Here is a 21,821-nt window from a genome sequence, read left to right as displayed (position 1 = left end):
AGTTGCGTACAGCAGCCAAAAACTGATATACTGGCATAAGACTTACAGTACTTAGCCATGTAGCTAAAGTGTTTGTTAATTATATTAGCATAGAAATTCATCATAACTAAATAAAAGTAAACTGAAGGTGTAAACAAGCACTTTTGAAGACAGTGTCCGGAATGGATGTGCCCATAGGTCTATACTTTCAAATCTAACATGATATTTTTCTGGAGCATGACTAGCCATATATTAAACTCTGAGAGTCAGTTAAGCTCTTCCTGAACCACATTCTGCAAGTTCTAATTTAAAGCAGGAATGGAAATAAGATAGCAAAGCACTACCCTAGAGATGCAAATGAATCAGAAATTCCTCTTTAGGAACAGAGCACATTCTACGTAAGGCCTGGCAGTAACAGCTAGACATATAACTTTCAGTCTTTTAAGTGTTTCCAATCACCCTGCTCTCCTACAAAAAAGGGGAGCTATATGTTTCAAGCTGCTTGAGACAACATCTCTAAAATATGTGTATGTGATTCTCATTACTATCTGCTTGTCAGTAGATGCTCAAAGGTCTAGGGTGACATTGTGAAATGAAGTGCATTATTTGGCATTACCCTTGGGGGAGACGTTCAGAATGGTAAACGCCATTCTCGCCATCAGAAGGTAAGTATGGTGAAGTTCTAAAAAGGGGGCACTACACTTGTTACAGTTATGAGGAGGGTGAAGTTGGGGGCAAAATAGAGGACAACCTGAAAACAAGTGCCGTTCGGCAGTCAGTACCCCCCACTTATCCCTCAGCTGATCACCACTTGGCAGCAGGCCCAGATAAACGAACAAGTTTCAGACCAGCTGGTGGAATTTCAGCCTTTTGGATCCATTCATTCAAATTCTCCTCTGGGGATGGAAGAGCGAGGGAGCAAGAAAATACCAGGAGAAGGGAGTGGGGAGGGCTGTGAAAGGCACGATCACAGACATTTTGTGCAGTTGGATTGATTTGGCCTCTGCGTGATCCATGTGTCCAATAACAAAACAAAACGTGATCTGGTAGATGTGTCAGTTCTTTGTAACGTGATACAAAAAAGAAAAAAAACCTCACTCTATTTCCCTGGAAAACCTTATTTCCTGTTTCTCCTTCAGTACTACAATTTTAACCTTCAAATGCCCATTCAAAAGACAATCCAATGCATAACAGATCTGGGGTTACAGTGCTGTACTAAAAAAAAACTTTACCAAGTACTAAAGGAAGTAGGAAGTACTACAATACTAAAGGAAAACTTTAGTTCCTGTTGGTCATTGTTGACTTTATGTTCAAACATTGGTCATGCCCTGTTCAATCTAAGTGAAAGCTATATTGCAGAATCAAAATATAGGTGTGGGGATTTTCTTTTTATAAGAACACAAGCACGTGAGAAAGGTTACAAATGAGAGCAGGCCCATCTAGCCTTTTTGTAGTTAGTAGCTGAAATAAATCTGGGTATTGGCTTCAACAACATGGCTGACATATCAACAAACGTTCATGTAAAGAAGCAGTCATTATAATTGAGCTTCCAATCAGAAAAAGGAGGCTGCAGAACATAGCCATAGCAATTCGTACAGAAAGAAATCAAGAAAATGATATTGAATGATAAAAAGTGGATACTTCTTTTTCATGTACCACAACACTGGCTCTAGTGAGGCCTTTCACACTGTTTCTGCTTGTTGTTATTCAGACAGATTAGAGTGACTAAGCCAAAGACAGTAAAAGAGGACTGAGCTGGATGCTGGAAACAAATTGTTAGCAGCACTCCTGTTTTTCCAGTACTAGACACATGAAGCACATGATCTGTGTGCCAGTTTGGGAGCAGTGCTGTTTGGGTAACATCCAAAGTCTTTAAAAATGTGCTCAAAAGTTATCAAAACAATGATACATATTTCATTTTGCTATATTGGATTTTATTTTTAAGAAATGCCTTAGGCCTTAGCTGTAATTTCTGAAACAGAGATGTTTAAATCACACTACATAGACTGTTTTAAAATAATTACTCAAAATATACTCTGTTAAAAGGAAAAGGGGAAGTTGGGTAGTTGACTGTTGAGGAAGAGAGGTCTACTCACGAAGCTCATCAAAGTGCGTTTCAATCCCATCTGCCCCTGGAACAGAACAGATGAGTCTGGCCTTGAGGAAGGTGCTCCACTTGTTCACCAGACAGCAGTGGCCACCATCGTCATTCTGAGAGACAGAAACCATGTGGTCACATTACACCTTATAATCACACAGTAGCCACTAAACTCATACATGACCAGATATACAGACGCATGCATTCAGTTACTAATACAAAGACACAAGTGGAAATGAGGATACTTCAATGTCATTTAAACTGGACATGTCTCCTTTCAAGTAGTCATTACAAGTTTTAAATGCACTGTACATCAAAAGCCTCTTTCTTTTTAGACCAAGTTAGTATTTCAGGCTACTGTAAAATGTCAATTTCTGTAAGTTGTGATTTAGTCATAGTTATTTCCTCAATTTAACCAATCCTCTTTGCACCTCTGTTGTATCAGAACAATAAAAACAAATTAATCTGTTGTAGTTGGACTGATTATAGTCATTCAATGTGTTTGAAAGATTTATCACGTTGTAAGAAATGCATAGTAAAATGCCAAAATATAAAGGAACACTAGAGCATCTTTAAAACAGATTAACATGGTGGCTTGCAGTTTCCAAGCCCACATTATAAGGACATTTCACTGCTACAATGCATTTTCTAATTCCAAGATAGAACCAGATGAGGCTTTTCCCCATCTGCTGTGGACACAAGCCAAATTCCTGCAGAATATGGATGAGTAAAGTCACTAAATATGATTTATCACTTCAGTCCTTTCACATTTCAGCCAATAACATACTTGCCCTCTGAAACTTACTTAGCCTTGATAAGGAAGGCGTCAGAAAACACTACCTGAAGTATAAGTTTAATGGAAAGAACTAGTGAATTGAACAGCAATATAAACCAAGACCTCTGCCTCAAACCACTGAAGCAATATCCCCCAAGAACAGTCCAAAAGAAAACAGGGAAAATTAAACGTTTATACCGAAGGTCCCGAACAGCCCTACTTTTATAAACAACCAGTGAGAAACTGCAGAGGTTGGAGCACGAGTGATGCAAGCACAGCCAGATAAACAGCGCTCTGTGTAAACTAACACCATCAAGCTGCGCAAGAACCTCTCATTGCGGGTTTATAGGAAGGGACGACATTGTGGTTTGTTTGTTTTTTCTTCATTCCTCTTTTTATAGAGGGGAGCCGGAAATGTTTGCATCAAGAGATTGTTGTGAAACGTTTGATTCATTGACAGGTCAAAGGGAGATGGTTTTGGATAGCAGCCATGTTTAGAAAGAATCTTTTCACTTTCAGTACTCCTTAAGATCAGGACTCGCTGTATGCAGGAAGATTGCTGCACTGTCAGTGAGGAAGGGTGGTCCAGCTGCCCCTTTCTCCATTGAGGAAAAGGATTGTTTACTGACATGCTAAACATCTCTGGACCCCCATATGCGTAGGTTACAAAAGTAAGTTTCCATGATTGGGACCAACTTGGTGAAATTGCACACAGGATTTCCTTACTTTCATAACTGGTCACCAGTGATTCAAAGTCGGTGTCTTGTCTTATGATACAGAAAACTCTCTTTGCACATTATTGGTTCTGCTGACTAGTTTGCCTGATAATATAGTTTTTCCTGAGATTTAAAAAGTCTAATAAAACACCATTTTAGGAGTTAGGACTGTTAAGACTATTTAAAGAAGCAGTTTACAGCAATTACAGCAAAACTGGTATCTGTTTCTTCAGGAATTTTGATTTACTGTTTAGAAATAAATACTTCAGCAACTTTGTGTTAATATACTATAGCAGTAATGGACATGAAAAAATGTCGGATATACTGTATATATACAGCAGGAAATAATTTCTAGAAATAATGTGCAGCAGATCAGGAAATTGAAAAGAACATACACTGTATTATACTGTATGTATTATAGCAAAATAAAATGCTAAACTCATTATTCAAGTTAATTCCTGTTTAAAATAACATGGAACATTAAGAAAAAGAAAAAAAAACGATAAATAAAACACTTTTACCATTTGTAAATTTTCCCTGAGGGTTTTGTGCATATTTAACATGTTCTAATGTTATGGTACAAGGCATGATCAAATTACCTCATTTTACACACAAAAGCAAGGCAACCTGAAATTATTTTCTTGTGTTCAATTAAGGAACTTTTTTTTAAGTCAAAATTAGAACTGCCTCAGGCAGCTTCTACATTTGCAAGATTTGTTGTTTCAGGCTGTTTTTCAGTTTTCGCTACATTCAGTTGTAGGAGAATTAAGACGCCCGACTTCAACATACCAGACAAATTCTACCAATGCGTGACTGGGCCACAGGACTCTGACCCATCTCCGAAGACTTCTCCCGGAAGAAAAAGTAGAGTTTATCGTCATTTTTCTCAGCGCTGTCAGGGATGAGGCGAGCATGAACAAATGCAGGGTCTGAGGAAGACACAAAAGAGGCAGGTGTGAGGGGGCATGCAGGTGATAAGAAAGAATGAAGCAGTCTTAAGTGTTACAGAAGCTGAATGATTTCTTTGGGAGAAAAAGCCTCTTATTTAAAATGTTGGAAACTACCTCAGGGAAGATTAATACTGAAGATCTTCTGAAGAACAAAAAGAAAAGCAATTTTGTTAAACTTAACAGTCAAAGGACTTTAACTTTGTGATGGGAAACAGTGGTTCTCAAAGGTAAAAAGGTCTCCTGGTAAACTCTACATACATGAGATTAATTAAAACAATAATCTGACTAAACAAATTAGTCAAATTATAATTTCTGCAGGACATAAGCAGCTGTTGATTTCCAGACAGCTGCAAGTTCCACCCTTTCCTGTCATTAATCTAAACATTGTGTGTTTTAATTTTTATTATTTACATTTAGTTTAACCTTCTGTGCCTTAATTATTTCACGTAATTGTGTAGAAAAATAGTGCAGTCTGTTATGCAAAATGTCTCTCATGAAAACTCAATATATATATATAGTACAGCAGGTGATAACAGGTGACACAGTGGTCTAGAATGTGCCTCCATAGTCACACCCAATTTGGTTCTTTATATGCAATATTAAAGGAAAACGAGCTGTTGTAGAGCTAAACAATTAATGAAGGCAAAGGTTTTCCCCAGATGAGACGCACAGGCCAAAATCATTTTGAAGGACTTTTGGAATGGAGCTGGATTGTAAGCCTTTGCTGATTAATGCTCTAGTATCTGGCTTCAAACCCATGAGTTGAGAGCTGAAGGACTGATCAGGGCTCCCACAGATGAGGTGACAATTTAATATGACCAACCACCTGTCTGCAGGATGACTAAATTATACTTCATTAGATAAGAGGATTATTGAGAAGGGCAGGAGGAATTGGCTGCTTGGCAAGAAAACACTATCTTGTCATCTGTCCATCAACAATTTATGTGATTTTCAATTGCCACTGCATATCGAACAAATTTAAACAGTATACAAAAAGCTAAACATATAGATATCCCACTTTTCTGAATTATTACCAACAGGTGTTAGTGTACACTTTGTAGACAGTTACAGACCCAATAAAATAGGAATTGTTTCTACTGAAAGAGCTGCATCTATACTCAAGCTACATGGAAACCTGAGTGTCCACATTTTGTATTGAAGTTAACAAACCTATAGTCAATAAATGAAAAGTGGCAATCCCAAATGTAGTGAAAGGCTTGTAGTATATGAGTCAAGCTGCTAAATTTAGACAGTTTCTGAAAACACAGTTACAAGTTACAAAATGCAAGGAAAACTGGAGCCATTCTTCTTAAACCTCACAACGTTAATGGGCACTTGTACCATTTAACCATCTGGAGTTGTACTGGTCTGTGCGCATGGCTGTCTGTTTCCCCAGAGTGCGGAAAATGGCAGAATCCGTCCCCATGAAGTCGATGTAAACTCCTGCGTAGAGCTCACCATCTATACAAGGAGACAGAGAAGGACATAGATCAGAGTTCAGAACACACTTCAGCTATGGAATCCAAGGAGAGGAGCCAACTTCTTCGGCTCTTTGATATTCAAGCGCGAGCACCCTGGGCACAAAGCAAGAAAGATCCTCTTACATTGAAGGCCATCGCCAAACACAGGTGCCCTGTCCATCGCTGTGTCACACTCCCCGGACTCAACTGAATAGTTTCAGTGTGTCATCACTGGGATTTCTGTGTCAGTTACTTCTTTAGCACTTGGGCCCACATGGGAAGGATTGAATTAAATGGCTGCGTTTCAGATGCTAGTAAACCCCTGTGGTGCATCATTCATGCAGAGAATCTCCATTTAGGAGAAATGTTAGCAGTTAGGAGAACCTAAATGGGCTCTGTCTGGATACATGTGGTCTTGAATTTGTCTCCTTCACATTACTGCAGTTGTTGTTGTTTTTTCCCAATTATGCTATATCCTGAGTTATTTAATTTAATTCTTTAATGAAGAATGTTTTAAATCTAAGCATTTTAAGTAAACATGTATTCATGACACAGATTTACACAGAAGTAAATAAATGCAATTTCAAAGGATGATACTGATCAGGGAATAGGACTGACGTAACTGCTACACTAGCGTTCAGTGATCTAATATAGTAAGGTATCCATGCCATGTCAGAGCCCTTTAGGGGTCTGAGATCATTAAACTGCAGAAGCAGGCATGTGTGTTGGCTATGTCTATACTGAGCTGTGTAGCTCCATGTCTCTTAAGAAATAACCTACAGTTGTAAACTGTCAGAGGTTCAGCCAAGCAGATCCAGAGAATGTATAGAACAGTTGGCTTGGTCAGATGGAACAGCACACTGTAATGTGCAGGGCAAGGTGGCTTAAGTGGTCAAGGGGAGGCCAAGACTCAGCCTTGTTAAGCAGCAGGAGCTGCCTGGAGGAGGTTAACTAGCAGCTGCCTCAGCTCAGCATCTATGAGCAGGTGTCTCAGCATGGCAGTGAAGGGAGTGGTGCCATTTGTGGTGAGGAAACAGTAAGGAATAAGAACTGCAGTCTTTAAAGATGAAACCAAATTCTTTGCATTCTCCTGCCATTTTGAAACACTTGACCATCCTTGTCCTCTTGCCAGACAGCTAGCCATGAAAATGGCGATTTGAGGTGCAAAGATGAAAAGGGGAGGAGGCAGCAAGCTGGGGAGCAACATGTGTAATCATTCACAGAACTTTGTTTCCAATGCGTGCCCATGTTGTGCCCCTCAAGAACTCTGTACCTAATCCCAGCGTTGAATCCGATTAAAACAGACGGAGAGCAAATTTTTTTAAATCACGGTCATTTGTTCCAGTCTGTTCAGTTGGGACAGTATTCATGTGGGAAGGGAGAAGGGTACAAATCTGACAATCTAGCCTTTTCATATTCAAGAAGTAAGATGGACTGATAAATGCATCAGCTACAGTTAGCCTTCCCAGTTGTTGAAAACTGAATATATTTTTTAAAAAGCTTTGCCTTCTTATGTGTTAAAGTACTGTGGAGATAAACAAGGAAGACCAGAAAGCAGTAATAAAGAATACTGATCATGTAGGCCATTTTGCAGAGAACAGGGCAGAGTTAAAAAAATATTTTTGAAATGCCTGTGTTATGCTGTAAGATCATGCTTTTGTGCAAATTCCTTCATCGCATCTATTTTAAATAGCAGGATCTGAAGTGGCTACATTTGAACTGTATTTTTCTCAAAGGACACATTCTAAAGGCCATTTCTATCCCTTTTCATTTATTTCTAGACCAATATAGATAAATTAAGACATAACTTCATGAGAAAAGTATGATAAAAATTCTGTATTAATATATCCCGTGGGAAAAAATGTAAAATCAATTTTCCAAGTTGTCTGTTTTGCCCGAAACACCACAATGTTTTAGCAGTGCTCCATTTAGGAGTCTACAGTAAGAACTGAGAGTACACAACTGGCATGATGGAGACTGGGAAGGAGCTATTACAGCACTCCTTAGGGACCTAAAATTAATGTCTGAAATAGAATTCTCTTTTCATAAAATGTGATTTCTTTATAATTGTTTGAAAGAACCATCCCAGACAGGGAATACTCACTGATCAAAGCAGACACACTGTTGAGTTTAGGGTCATATGAACATTTCCCTTTCCCTGAATCCACTTTGCCTGGCTCCAGGCGGAAGATGTATTCCTGGAAAGAAGAACACAGACTACAATCTATAAATACTTAAACAGTATACATTAGGCAAACATTATTGATTTGGTTTTATGGCAATATTAGGAACTCCTTAAGCTTTTAAAGAGACTGTTTATGGAGAGCTGCTTGTTGGGAGATTTTGTAAGAACCCCAGTTTCTGTGTATTAAATGCACAGGACTTCTGGACTTAGCTGGACGCAGCAGAGCTTATCAAGTCTGAAGTGGCCAGTTCGTCATGCTCTTTGCCTTTGTCTGATAGTTTTTAGATGTTGCATCACTAACACACAGATTAGGACTAGCAGCAGAAACAGTCATCCAAAGTGACAAGTTTTGTGAGTTCATTGCTGATTTGCTGATCCACAACAAGTCAAGCAAAGACACAATAATAAACAGCAAAGTCTTGCTGAAGCTTCATGTATTCTGTAAAACTGCTTACTTGGGGAAAGCAATACGTTTCACTCAATCAAATAGGGGAAATACCTAAAGCTTTGACTTGGTCCTATAGTTTTAATTTAAATGCCTACTCTGGGCCTATTGACCTTTGAAACCTCCGTCCTTGCTTACAACAAACTGAATGAACTTTCTGTGCTGTTTAGAAACGTTTCTTTTGCACATAACTAAACAAACTCTATCTTGTAATCATTTTGCTGTGACATTTTCTACTAGTGTTTCATATAAAACCTTGTTTATATAGAAGGTTATATATACAAAGAATTCTATTACTCATTGCGACCAAAAAGATCAACTTTTAACTTGTCCAGAGAACATTCTTCCAGTAGTCTTGTGGATTGTCCAGGTGCTCTTTAGTGACTGTGTGATGGGAGACAATAACCTTTTTAGAGAGCAGTGGTTTCTTCCTTGCTATCCTCCCATGAAAACCATTCCTATTCAGTCTTTTCCTGATGAATGAGGCGTGAACACTGACATTAGCTGAAGCGAGAGAGGCATGTGAATCCTTCGATTTCACTCTGGGGTTCTAAGGGACGTCCTGGATGATTTTCCAGGAATTCTTTGCAGGATGACAGGCAATGTGCAGAGTCATTATGATCTTGAATATTTTCCATTTGTCATCTGTTTGGCAGCGGATGGTCCCCAAAATTTAATAAGTAACAAGTAACAAATGTTTTTTTTAGCCCTCTCCATAGTGATAAGCATTAACTAATCTTTTTCGGAGGTCATTCGAATTCGAATTCAAAGGTATTGACCATTTTATAGGACAGATCTGGCCAAAGTCAGTCCTTGGTTTCTTGGTTACCCAATTTTATAACTTACTTACTGTAAATATCTTCTTAACTATGCTAAGTAAAGAAGGATTCACTTTTAAATACACTGATTCTTAATAGTTTTTTTTTGTATTTTACCATTGTATTCCAATAAACACTGAGTTGGCAAATATAAAACCTTTTCAGTTGTTAAAGAAAAGACTGAATACAATTTAACAAGGGTTTCATGGCAAGAACTTGTAATCCCATAATTATGGGGGCACTCTACCCTGTACTCAAACTTCACATGGTGGTCATCACTAATGTTCTTTTCCCATCACATCAACTCTTGATAAAAATATAATCTTTTTTTCATATTTACATTAAAAATAAAAGCTTATTCAGTGCTGTGAATGAAATCTGTAATTGGAACCAAGGCATTTTAAGGGGGGAACTTTAACACTATTTTTATATTTCAGGATCAGAAAGAATCGGCATTGATGAGTGCATTTCAAACCACAATGAAAGTATAATGTACACGTACTGTAACGTGTAAAATCTCCCAACTTACATTACAAAATACAAAAAATTTCCAGTTATGTGCATTACCATACCTGTGCAACCAAACTTCCAGTAATTTGAAGTGGCCCTATTACATTGTAAACAAGCAGGCTCGTTAATACATCTCTTTTACTCCAACAGAAATATTGCTCTTGACTTTGAGATGGTTTGCCAAAAATACAATACAACTTGCAGGTTATTTCTGCTTGCAGATCACTTTGGAACTTTTCTGCTGTTCTGTGGTGAAATGTCTGCTACAGAACCTTTACTTATTCGGTTATACATCGCATTACATTAATCATTATAGTGACTAGTGAGCAGGAAGGGCCACTTCACGTTGCAATTCGCGCAAGCGAAATAGGGACTGCATCTCCCCTTTAACACCTCAAAGGTTCCACTTGGCCTATTATCAGAAATGTCATTATATAATGGCCAGTAAATTTGGTATCAAGGGCTGGGTGCCACACAGTTTCCAGATAAATCAAAAACTCAGAAATACAATGCCTGATGTAGATCTGTAAACAGTTAAAAAGGTTTTCTTGTTTCGTATTTAACTCAGAGGACTGTGAGGATTCTGTAGGATGACCCAGCAATAGTCCTTCATGGTAATTAAATGGAAGGTGATGCCTTGAGGGCCTAATTTCCCTGCAAACAAAAATGTGTTTTTCCAATGAAACCTACAATTGTAGTCTAGGGGTCACCAAGAAGAACAGAAAAAAAACAGCTAAAATCAACTTGGATTGTGAATGGATAAATATTGTTCAGCACCAAAGAACAGTTGTAGCCCTTAAATGCTGAAATAATGGTCATGGTCAGAACAGCATTTCTGGTATTTCAGTCAGTTAGCTGCTGACCATAGAAGCCTACTCTTTACTTAGGGTTAACAAAAGACTGCAGAGGCAGGTTAAACAGTAACTGTGCAAACAGAAGCTCCATGCATAGCTAAGAATTAGCAAACATTATTGAGGGTGTGGACACGAATGACTGAAAGACAACAATAAGATGGAAGATTCAGACTCCAGTATTCGTAAATAGTTATTGATTATCAGTAGGGACAGACAACCAGCTTAACTAAAGCAGAGGAATAGGCTTTTCCATCATGCTTAGGATGTTAGTGATGACAGTAACATGAAACCATAAAACATGTTTCTTTAACCTCAACATTTGTTATGGAGATATGTTTGGCGTTCTGAAGATAAATTCTTCTAAACACAAGTCAAGAAAGGTCCACAAAGTAGAGTGTAAAAGGTACATTGTTTACCAAGCTACTGCAGCATTGCACAGATGTGGAGACACAAAAAAGAGCATATGGTATAAGGATATGTGGCTAAAAGTGAAGAATTCAAACCTAGGGATGTAGTGTCAAAATTGTGCAATACACTAGTAAGAAATCATTTGCAATGTTATACGCCGATTCAGATGCCATATAAAATACTGCTGCTCTGCAATCAGTCCAGAGAAGAACAACCAGATATACTCAAGGCCTCAGATGATTAACCTACTGTACAGTACATTGACAGACTGTGTCAATGCCTATACGTAACATAGAAGCCTATAAGGAAACCTAAATGAAATACTCAACATGAAGATCTTTTAAAACAGTCAGGACAGAATACATTTTTAAGAGTAGTGACAAAGTCAGCTGAATGGACTTTTGTGGGATCCACAGTGAAATACGAACTTGATGACACAAATGGAAACTACAGGGAAGTGCATTTAAACTGAGAGGAAAAGGCTGTGGGTGTCTGGAACAAAGCTACCCAGCCATATTGCCAAAAAACAGATGAGATCTTCGGATCAGTTAGTTACGAGTAACTGATGATTTGTATGGGCCAAATGGCCTCCTCTGATTTGTAACTAATATATTCCTGCATCTACTTTTAAATAGATTCTGCATCTTCTGAGATTATTCAAGCCAGAACATGCATCAAAAAGAAGGGATTTATGCAAAGCAAATTGTTTGCAGTAAAAAATTTCATTTGCTGATTTTGATACATTTGACAATGAAATACACAATTTGAACTAGAACGGTAACAGGCAGGGTAGGTAGACTGATTCATGTGAACACTTTATAAGATACAGCACCTGTAATAGGTTGTGAACCAATGTAAAGTGGCTTTTTTTCACAATCTGTGAAACTAATAAGAAAAGCCAACTGCTCTGTTCTGAATACACACAGCATTCACACTGGAGAGAATAAAGTCTTAAGGCATGCAGGGTTTCCTCCATCTGGGCAAGCAGCAGTCAATCTTCAGCTCTGAAGCCCACTTCTTGTGAAAGGTTTGAGATAAAGAGTGACTGAGGGCATATGATAGACTGAGCAAAAGAATGGCCAAAAAATTAAACTTTGGATTTGAAAGAGAGGGGAAAAAAAAGGTGAGAGAAGAGGCATGCTTAGCTGAAGGAAAAAAAAAGTGGTGATTTCACCATAAATATCATCGAGGGCATTCATCGCCCTCAGGGAGGCCGTAAAAATAAAAATAAAGTAAATGTTAAGTGGCAGAGACATGCACCCCCCCGCAGAGAGCGTGCTGGATCTGACCCAGTGTGGGATGGCACCCCGACTCCCAGCCCATGATGGGTAGGGCTCGGGGGCAGGCAGGATGCCCATGCACAGGATGGGCACGTGACCCAAGCCCATGCCCCACCTTATGTTCCATTGGCTCTGCCGTAGTGAAGTCTGCTGCTCGACTGGCCCTCCCTCCTGGCTGGGGCATCTGCAGGTTTAAGGGGGCCTAAAAACAGAAGACACGACACAGGGAGGGGTTAACCGCCAGCGGCTAATTGTCTTGGTGGCGCTTCTGGGAAAACCATCGGCCGTGGAGGCCCCCACTGCTCCGGAGAAAGATGTGAGCAACAGTTTACCACGACGTCCAAGCGACTAAGCGACTGGGAAGGAGGAGGAGTCATTTTCTGTCACAGAAAACACGAGGAAGAAATATACAGTAAAGTGTCTCATCAAGTGGAGTTCTGAAACTGTGGAAAGTGAAAGACAGAACTTGGACATTTTCTGTCTATAGTGTTACTCAATGGGAAGGGAGAACAAAGAAGAACGTCGTGCCAGTAGAAATCTCAAGGCCTAAAATATCGAGAAGAAACTACTGTAAATACTTGCAATCTGTCCCGCAGTGTCTGTAGCAGAAGACATAGCAGCTGGTAAAGTTGGAATGTTGTTATTTCATTCTGTGGTTTAATGATGAAAAAAAGCAGCTTGTAGGCTTTATACCTATATTTAATAAATGATATAATTATATCTATATAATAAATGATTATCAAGAGCTGCATCAGTAAAGTGAAAGGCTAATATGTATATCTGTGTTAAACGTTAAATGTACACAGTAAAAGAAAAACAATTCAAATTAGAAGATTGATTGTAATAATGAGAATGAAACTAAATTCCTTATCTCTACTACTGGGATAGCTACTTTTAAGCTGTAAGAGTTTCTTAGCTGCATTTTGAATACAGTACAGGTTGCTTGGTAAGCAAGATCAAGAGAGAACTACATTTCACTAAACAGTCCTTAAGAAACGGTTTCCCAGTGAAATAAAATTATTGAAGTCAATGTAGACTGCACATGCTTTTTCTGCTTGGGCCACATGTTCCCTGTGTGGTTTTCATGTGAATATGTTGGAAACCTAGGAGGAGCAGTAGAAGCATAAACATAAGAATGGAGTGCAGAATGCATCTGAGTCCTTACGTCAACCTCTCAACAAGGACAAGGGGAGCAATTCTCAACAAATGACCTGTAGCTAATTATTTTTTTAAAATCCCCTTAACTATTATTAAAAATCAAGTGAGGGATTTAAAAAATTAAAAGAAGTGTGTGTGTGTGGGGGGGGGCTGCAAAAAAGGGAATACACCCAAAGTGGATTAGCTGGCTCGGATGTGGAAATTCAAGCCCCACAATTAAACTATGAGACTAAACAGGCCGAGGAGTAACAGGGCGCTAGGGACAGCAGCTGCCATGGCTTGGCTCACAGGCTGGGGGGGGGGGGGGGCTATGTAGGGGAATAACAAGGTTGTTGATGGAAGGGAGACCAGTTTGTTAATGATGAACTTTCAGAGGCTTCACTGATGAACCTCTCACCATGTACTGCCAGGGCAAAAAAAAAGGGAAAAAGATTTGTTTCCTTCTCCAAATGACCCAGTTCATCTGCTTTCCAGTTGAAGGCATTTCAGTATCATCCAATTTCCACAGCGTGCACACTAACAGAAGCGATTTGTTTAGTTTCCGAGGAGAAGTTAAGGATTAATACATGCCCAATTCAGGTGTTGGTCAGTAGCTAGTTTAGGACTACTTCGCTTTGCTTTTGCAAACCTCATCAGTAGGGGTCACTCTGACACTGTGAAGCTATTAGTCCTGTCTCTTGGCTTTATTAAGAATCAATGCAACATTGAATGCCACCACCAGCATATGCTTGCTTTCGAACCTACCTGCAAGGATGAGGAGTACATCTATGAAAGCATTAAGTATACTGTACACTTTTTTGGAAATCAGTAATAAAGAAATTAAAAAAATAACAAATGAATATCAAAACAGCACCATTAAAACCTTTTAGATTGATCTGTTCAGATGCTAGGCAAGGCTGGACCTGGTCCGTACTGAGATGGGAGACCTCTAAGGAAAACCAGGAGAATAAAGTGATGTCAGTAGACCAGTAGTTGGTGCTCTTCGCTCTGCTCCAGAATTTCTAATCCAAGCCTGACTAAGTCCCACTTCAGTCTGCAAATTTCACATTTGATTCAAATGGTAAAAAAATGTTTAACTTCTCCATCTGGTCAGTTGAATCACACAGAATGACTGCCGCACTTCACTGGTACATGGAGTTGATCCCCCCTCCTTATATGTGAAAGACTTTGACTTGAAAAGCACCGAGATGAGTGATGGCTGATACATGAGACAAGGAACATGAAAACAACAAAAAAGGAAGATTCTTTCTCATCTTAAAGAAGATGAAGATAAAAGAATTCTTGGGGGATGAATTCCTCTTCTTGATGAATTAGACCAATTACCTGATATCCTCACCTATGAAAACCCTGAGAAGATGCTATGAAAGAAACCTTGAGCAACAAGCCCGTCTTGGCTTCAGTCCAGACTGGAATTGGTTACCTGTGGCTTGCGTCCTCTGTTAACGTAGGTACAGACAGGATTGTAGGCTCCAGTCCCACAGACGTACAAGTGGGTACGATTCCATGGTTCAAGTAGACGGATAAAGTTCCCACATTCACCCTAGAAATAGAAATGAGGATTATAGTTGTTAAAAAGAAAAAAATAAAATTGAAAAATTGAATCAATGAAGACTGGAAATATAATAAATATAACCGAACTCTAAAAATAGTTTCTCTTCAGTTATTAAATTAAACTCTTAGCTAAAAAGTGCCGTATTACCAAGTTTCTTCCAGAGCGAGGCCCACCAAACACATGAAGAGCCAGAAATACACCATCAGACTATCTCAGTAGACTTCACATTGGGTGTATGCTTTCAGTCCAAGAAGAAAATACATCTTGAAGCAGTTTAAAATTTTCTGAATTTTCATAAACATTGGTAGGGGGCCAAGCACCAAATTCAGGCTGTTGGACTTCCTAAAGTCCCCCTAAGATCCACAATTCAGATTCAAAACGCCTTTATTGCTATGCATACCACAATAATATAATTTGGCTCCCTATGGTAGCCACATACAGCTCTCTGTAGGGGAATGTGCTGTCTTTCATGTGGTAATAAAAACCTGCACTCTAATTATATCAACAAGTAACCTCACAGTGACTCTTCTGTTGCTCAGCATGCATATAGTTGATTGACATTTAATTCAGAATTTGGTGTTTTTTCATACTGATGCAATAGGTGTTTGTAGATTTTCTTTGGGCAGCTCAGAGAAATTTGTGAATAATGTGAATTAGTAAAAAGAAGTTGTTGATAGCAGTAATATTCTGGTCCATTTCTTTGTTATTTAGTGAAAGTCCTTTACAGATTAGATTACCACAGAGGTCCTACAGCCATTCCTTGCAATACTGCCATCACCTCATTTACTAATTTATGGACCTTCTAGAAAGAAGCTGTCCTTTATGAATTGCTAATTTTTGAATCATCATAATTCCCCAAAGGGAGCCTGCTTACACATTGCCATGGTTACCACAACTCTTTTGGCTTAACCTTTGCATTGTTCCAGGCCTGAGTGATGAGCTTTCGCTGTTTACCTCAATCACAGAATTAAAATAGATATAGTGTGCGTTCACACACCAACAATAAAAAAGCAGTTTTTTCATTTAAATCCTTGTACAATGACCTCTTAATTCTTAATTAATGGAATTATTCTTAATAGTTTCAAATAGTTTTAATTCATGGAAGGTTAAAACTGTAATACTGAAATTACAGCAGTGATAAGTGGCACAGACAGTGTTGTTTGGTGAATTCAAGGTGAAAGTCATGCTAATGATCTGAAAATAGCATGAGTAAAGGACCTGTCTTTTTACACAACAATCTGTAGGAGCACTATAATCTAAACTAAAGCAAAACTGTACCAGAAAGCCAAGCACATGCAAATGAACATGCCTGCCATACAAATACTGGCAAACTATCCTCATGTCAGCAGGAGACACCAGTTATTAACGACAAATTCTCTCTCTCCCAGGGAGATAAATGAAATGTTTAGTAATTCAAATATGCTCTGGTTTCTACCCATGATTTTAATTGAATACACAAACCTTTGAGCCAGATGGAAGCTTTCAATGGTGGTATTTCTGTAAAAAGGTATTTGCTTAAAAGTTACGGCTACTTTATGAAAAACGTACAAACGATTCTGCCTCTCAATTGCTCTGCTAAATTATGGCATCACATTCCTTTTTGTCATGTCTTACCTAGAGGTAATCTGCGTAAGGATGTTTTTTTTCCTTTTTCTTCTCTTTCTGCAGGTCATAGGGGTCATGTTTTTGTTCCCTGAAGAGTGATTATTATTTTTGTGTGTGTTTAAAGGTGGTGTGGGATTGTCCGGAACAAGTCTGGCATTACAGAACCCCAGCAACCTTAGAGAACATATGAATTCCTCCTTAAGCAAACATTCTTAAAGCAGACCTGTTTAATCCTTCTCTTAATATGCGATTGTCATAGGGTGGTCACAATGATGTAGAAAATTGATAATGACAAAAAGACATCTTTTCAAGAAAGCCTGTAGTGAACAATGTGATCTTTAAGATCACACTAACAAATGGACAGCTATATGTGATGCATTAAATAATAAAAAGACAAGTGAAAATGCACAGAAAGATCCAATATGGGGTTTCTGGGGAGATGAAGCCTATCCAACAAGCGCAAGGCAAGATATACCCTGAACAAGATGCCAGTCCATCGCAGGGGCAGAAAGATTAAATTAACCAAAGCCTTTCAATGAGCAAATGGAAGAGAAAAATCTCAGCAGATGAACGTGTGCTGCTATGCCCAGCCACAGCAAAAAACAGCAAAAAATAAAAAAAGAGAAGGACATGCTGTCTGAGCCACTGAGAGGGTAAGGAGTCTGAAGAAACCAAGCTGAGTATATAAATTAGCACAACCCTCGTCTCAAAAGGAGCACAGGTCAGTGTTTTTATAACATCTTAAAAAGTTTTTTTTTTAATTCATCTGTGTTCAAGTCAGAAAATAAATAGAAGCTGGATGGAAGTGGAGATAGGCAGGGAAACATGGTCAGCAATGGCAGTGGTGACACACAAAGCACATTCTCTGCCCTGGAGCTGAACAGGCCATTTCAACAACTGCTGTTTTCTTAATCCCTTCTCCATCATAACTGTTGTTATTGGAATTGGTCTACAAGATCTCTTCTGCTGTTTATTTTCAGGTTTCATTCACATTGAGCTTCATGGCCTTTATAGTACTCAGCAAGTACACACTGCCCAGCGGCTGTACATATAAAAAAGCCCCTTGCTTTCCCATTTAAAAAATATAAATATTGAACATGTCTACAGGCACATACTAACACTACACCCAGACATGGTAGGATGTGTACTTAGCTAGGTTAGTAATCAATGCAGTTCACACAATTTATTAAAACTATTTTAATGGAGAACTGCAATAAGGAGATCAACAGCAGTATGAAGCACACAAATTCCATCTGTCATCTGTTTCAGTGTTGTTCTCATTTCTTTAGTTTTCTATTTTAAAGGAAATTTGCTCTTCTAGGGGATGGTTTTTGGGGAGTGCTAGCTTTTCATATCAAATTAAGAGGACCTGCCTGTGGCACAAATATACAAAGATAAATTTTAGTGAATGTGTGTGCACACCTATACATATATACTGCCATGATTTCATAGATTTCCAAACAAATGTGTTAATACCCAGTGTAATGTTGGTACCACGACTTACCAGCATATACAGTAGGTTTTCAGAGTTAACAGAAATTAGCAAAACTAATATTGATTAGAATGAGTTAAGATCTCAGTTATTTTTTTCTACTATCAAGTCTGGCTAAGTGTGATACCTGTAATATTAAGGGCTGTTGCTAAATCACAGTGAGCTTCCCCTTACATAATACAAACCACTTCATCAAAAATGTTTCCAAAAGTCAAACCTACATTTGTGTCTTTCCCAGATAGAACACACTCATTCTTTCTCTGTGAAGATACTGGCCAGTGGATCTGTAAAAAAAAAAAAAGCAAGTTTTGAGTCACCAACAACCAACAAAGTACATTCAAAGTTATTCCACAGAAGTACAAAGTGCAGTTAATTCTGTATCCACATGCTACTTTAATCTGCCTGCACATCTTCTTGGCTAATTGTTGAAGACAGTTTTGAAAGAAACAGCCATGCAGTGCATTCACAAAATTGTCTAGGGGGATGTCGGATGTAAAGAAAGGATTTTTCACAACAGACCATATTAATAACACTATTCAAAACTCTAAATATTTTTCAGGTAAAAAAAGTATTTAACAGTCAATAACCTGTGGATAGGATAATTTTGCATAGACACGAATGAATGACATCTGTAGCAAAAGTCTCTTACTATTAAAGGCTCCTTGTTAATGTCATGTAGGTCCAGTGAAAGGATGTAATCCTTGCTCCCAACATACATCCGGTCATGGTCTTCATCCATTCGGAGGATCCGGTAATCCGTAGTATTCAACAAGAAGGAGAAATGATGAGCAGTGCCAGTGGATTTCAGCTCTGTCAAAAGCAAATGGGGGAAAAAAGGGTCAAAGGAGAGATTCTGTCCATGTTTTCCTCAAGCTAAGGTGCTTTATCCCACAAATAATTCTCTATATGTGACATCTCTGCTTCTGAAATGTTATTCGCAGACCAAAAGGCAAAAAAAAACCTTAATCTTTATCTTTTACAGCCCCACATGTTAAACATATGCCATTATTGCAGAGTTAGGTTATACTAAATAGACTATCATGAATGATTGGTAATGTCAACTCCAATGACAGAGGACTTCTCCATATACTGCATATGCTGCTTTGCAGGTAGCTTGAGATTTTATTGTCAGTTCAGTGGCATTCAGTAGATCACCTCCCAATGTGCAAACACCACTCGTATAATAAGGCTGATAAATGATAGCACAAAGGTACTCAAATACACATACAATCACTCAAGACTCTACAATGAAACAAAGCACTCTTTTTGGCTCTGAAAAAAACTTCAGCCATTCAACATTTTGTTAGAGAAAGGTCAACCAAAAAAAAAACTTTAAAAAGACTCTTGACCAAGAGAACCCAGTCGAGTATTTTGTAGCATTTAAGTGAACTAGAGGGCATATTTCCAAGTCTTTGGTTACTTGACTGTTCGAAGCTTTATTCTGAGATCAGTTTTATTCTGAATATTATTCAATTCTTGATCAAATATTTGTGACTGAGGCCTATTAGTGATTGTGGTCTCAAAGATAAAACATATGTCCCTGCCCAGGGTGTGTTTTCTTTACAGATGAAGCTGGAAAAAGTGAACCCCTCCTCACCACTACAATCACAGGCCCTAGAGTATAAATGGCTGGTGATGGGTCGCTGTTGGAATGGCTTTCATTAAAAAGGTTACAGACATACGCTGAATTCCAGAGGCCAGACGCGAGCGAAAGCTGCCGGACCTGAGCTTCTCTTCCATCAGCCTGTCAATAACTTATCAGTGTCTGTTTGTCTTTAAATAAAAGCTCATTGTGGCCATCTGTTGGGTGGGCCCAGCTCAGCTTTAAGTCTTACCTCTGAAGAAAAACACAACTGGATGAAGCCTATGTCATGGAAAAGACTGACAGTTTAAGGGCTAAAAGTCAACTGTCTTTCAATCTGGAGAGGAGAACAAATTTGACTGTCTGAGACTCTTCCACTTCACGTCACAAAAGTCCACTGTCTCGTGTTATTGCCAGGCAAGTACAGTACCTCACAAACCTTTTTTTAACTCTTATTAAACGTTTCTTCATGGGGCGCCTATACAGATAAGCAAACATACTGCAAGAAAAACCTGTACAAAGAATACTGACTTGACCCGTTCAATTTCTAAAATTCCCCTTAACCAGACAAAAACTACAAGCTAATTGACAAAGAAGGCCAGCATTATTTTTTTATTCTAAAAATATTATTTTTCCTCCGTCAAATCAATCATACATTCATTGTACCAATAATTACTAATAAGTATTGGGTACAAATTAAGTGTAATTGCATATCATTTTCTTTGATTAGTCACTTTGATGGTTTGTGAGCTATATTTAGAGTAAAAACAATCAAATGAAAAGTAGTCTAATTTTATTCTTGCTAAATTACTTTTTTAAACACAAATTAAATTACTGTGTTATATTTTCATAATACAACCATACAGTATTTCCGATTACAAGAGTCTATCCCTAAAGAATTGTATAAAGAATAACAAAACTTTGTTAAACTGCAGGCTGTTGTAAGTATTTCTGTAAAAGTTTTCTCAAAATTTAGGAATACACATTTCCAAATAGTAACAGAATCTTTATCCTTTTTCACAAAGAGACTTTTGGCAGAATATAATATTTGAAGATAAACATTATTCATATGTTGGATACTGTAGCATTATGATGTGTTTTCCATGCAATGCCAAGATAGCTCAGCAAAAAAAACAAGAACTGAGAAGCATAAAGGAATCGTGTTTACACTGGAAAATCAGGGTCAGGATCAAATAGCTGATGCATGGTAAAAGTGTGAGGACATTGTAACTTTTAAAACTTAGCACAACGCACTTACACAATGGTAAACATGTGAAACTTCTCTTTGAAATCTACAATTATTCATGTTAGTAACATGTGGGTGATACTCAATTCACACCATGTGTTATACGTACATCAGCATATTTTTTCTTACAGAGAAAAAGGAAAAGGGATTGAGAAATTTATGAGAAAAGAAACTCACATAACTCACTCAAAAGCATACAAATCTCATGGCTAAGCTAGAAAATGGCACTGTTTTACTTTTTCTTCTATAGAAAGACAGTGCTATTCAAGCTCTTTAACCACTGACAGATCTTCCTTCATGAGGCATCAGCGATTTTCATGATGCACTATTCCAATTAACAACCAGTTGACTCAACACAGAGCATCTTACTTATGCAAAACCCTACTTGTATACTTTGCAAAATGCAACTGATCCACATCTACAACTAGCAAAACTAATGTTGCTTGTGTTTAACACTATATCCATGCAACCACTACAACAATATACCCAAACTCCTCAAAAAAAGAATACTGCAAACAAAATTCATTAGGATTTGTTATACAAAAGAACAGGAACTTCCTACTGCCTGGCCTGAAAAAAGGTCGAAGCCTGTCAGCTACCGTCTATTATCTTCCCTTTTCACAAGATTCAAACATTTGCACTGTGTATATTAAATGTTGATACATTACACAACTGAAGCTGTGTAATGTGATAGCCTGTTTCTGTGGC

At 38.2% G+C, this 21,821-nt stretch overlaps 1 protein-coding gene across 2 annotated transcripts in view; it reads right to left on the bottom strand.

Moving 5' to 3' along the window:
- The window catches only part of LOC148661931 (semaphorin-3F-like), a 106,697-nt gene that overhangs the window by 22,140 nt on the left and 62,736 nt on the right, over positions 1-21,821 (bottom strand). Inside the window, exons 3-10 of one of the 2 annotated variants that reach the window (XM_088636434.1) lie at positions 18,935-19,095; positions 18,507-18,569; positions 15,057-15,176; positions 12,594-12,680; positions 8,083-8,176; positions 5,860-5,979; positions 4,358-4,497; positions 2,076-2,190 (exon numbers count right to left, since the gene is read on the bottom strand). In XM_088636434.1, coding sequence (XP_088492560.1) covers positions 2,076-2,190; positions 4,358-4,497; positions 5,860-5,979; positions 8,083-8,176; positions 12,594-12,680; positions 15,057-15,176; positions 18,507-18,569; positions 18,935-19,095 — 900 coding nt within the window. The remainder of the gene's footprint in view (positions 1-2,075; positions 2,191-4,357; positions 4,498-5,859; positions 5,980-8,082; positions 8,177-12,593; positions 12,681-15,056; positions 15,177-18,506; positions 18,570-18,934; positions 19,096-21,821) is intronic. The other variant, XM_088636435.1, reaches the window with a different exon arrangement.

This window comes from Lepisosteus platostomus, chromosome 6 (assembly GCF_059453375.1).
Source record: "Lepisosteus platostomus isolate fLepPlt1 chromosome 6, fLepPlt1.hap1, whole genome shotgun sequence".
Taxonomy (NCBI): domain Eukaryota; kingdom Metazoa; phylum Chordata; class Actinopteri; order Semionotiformes; family Lepisosteidae; genus Lepisosteus; species Lepisosteus platostomus.
Note: the sequence above shows the minus strand (reverse complement) of the source record. Positions and strands in the feature narration are given on the sequence as shown.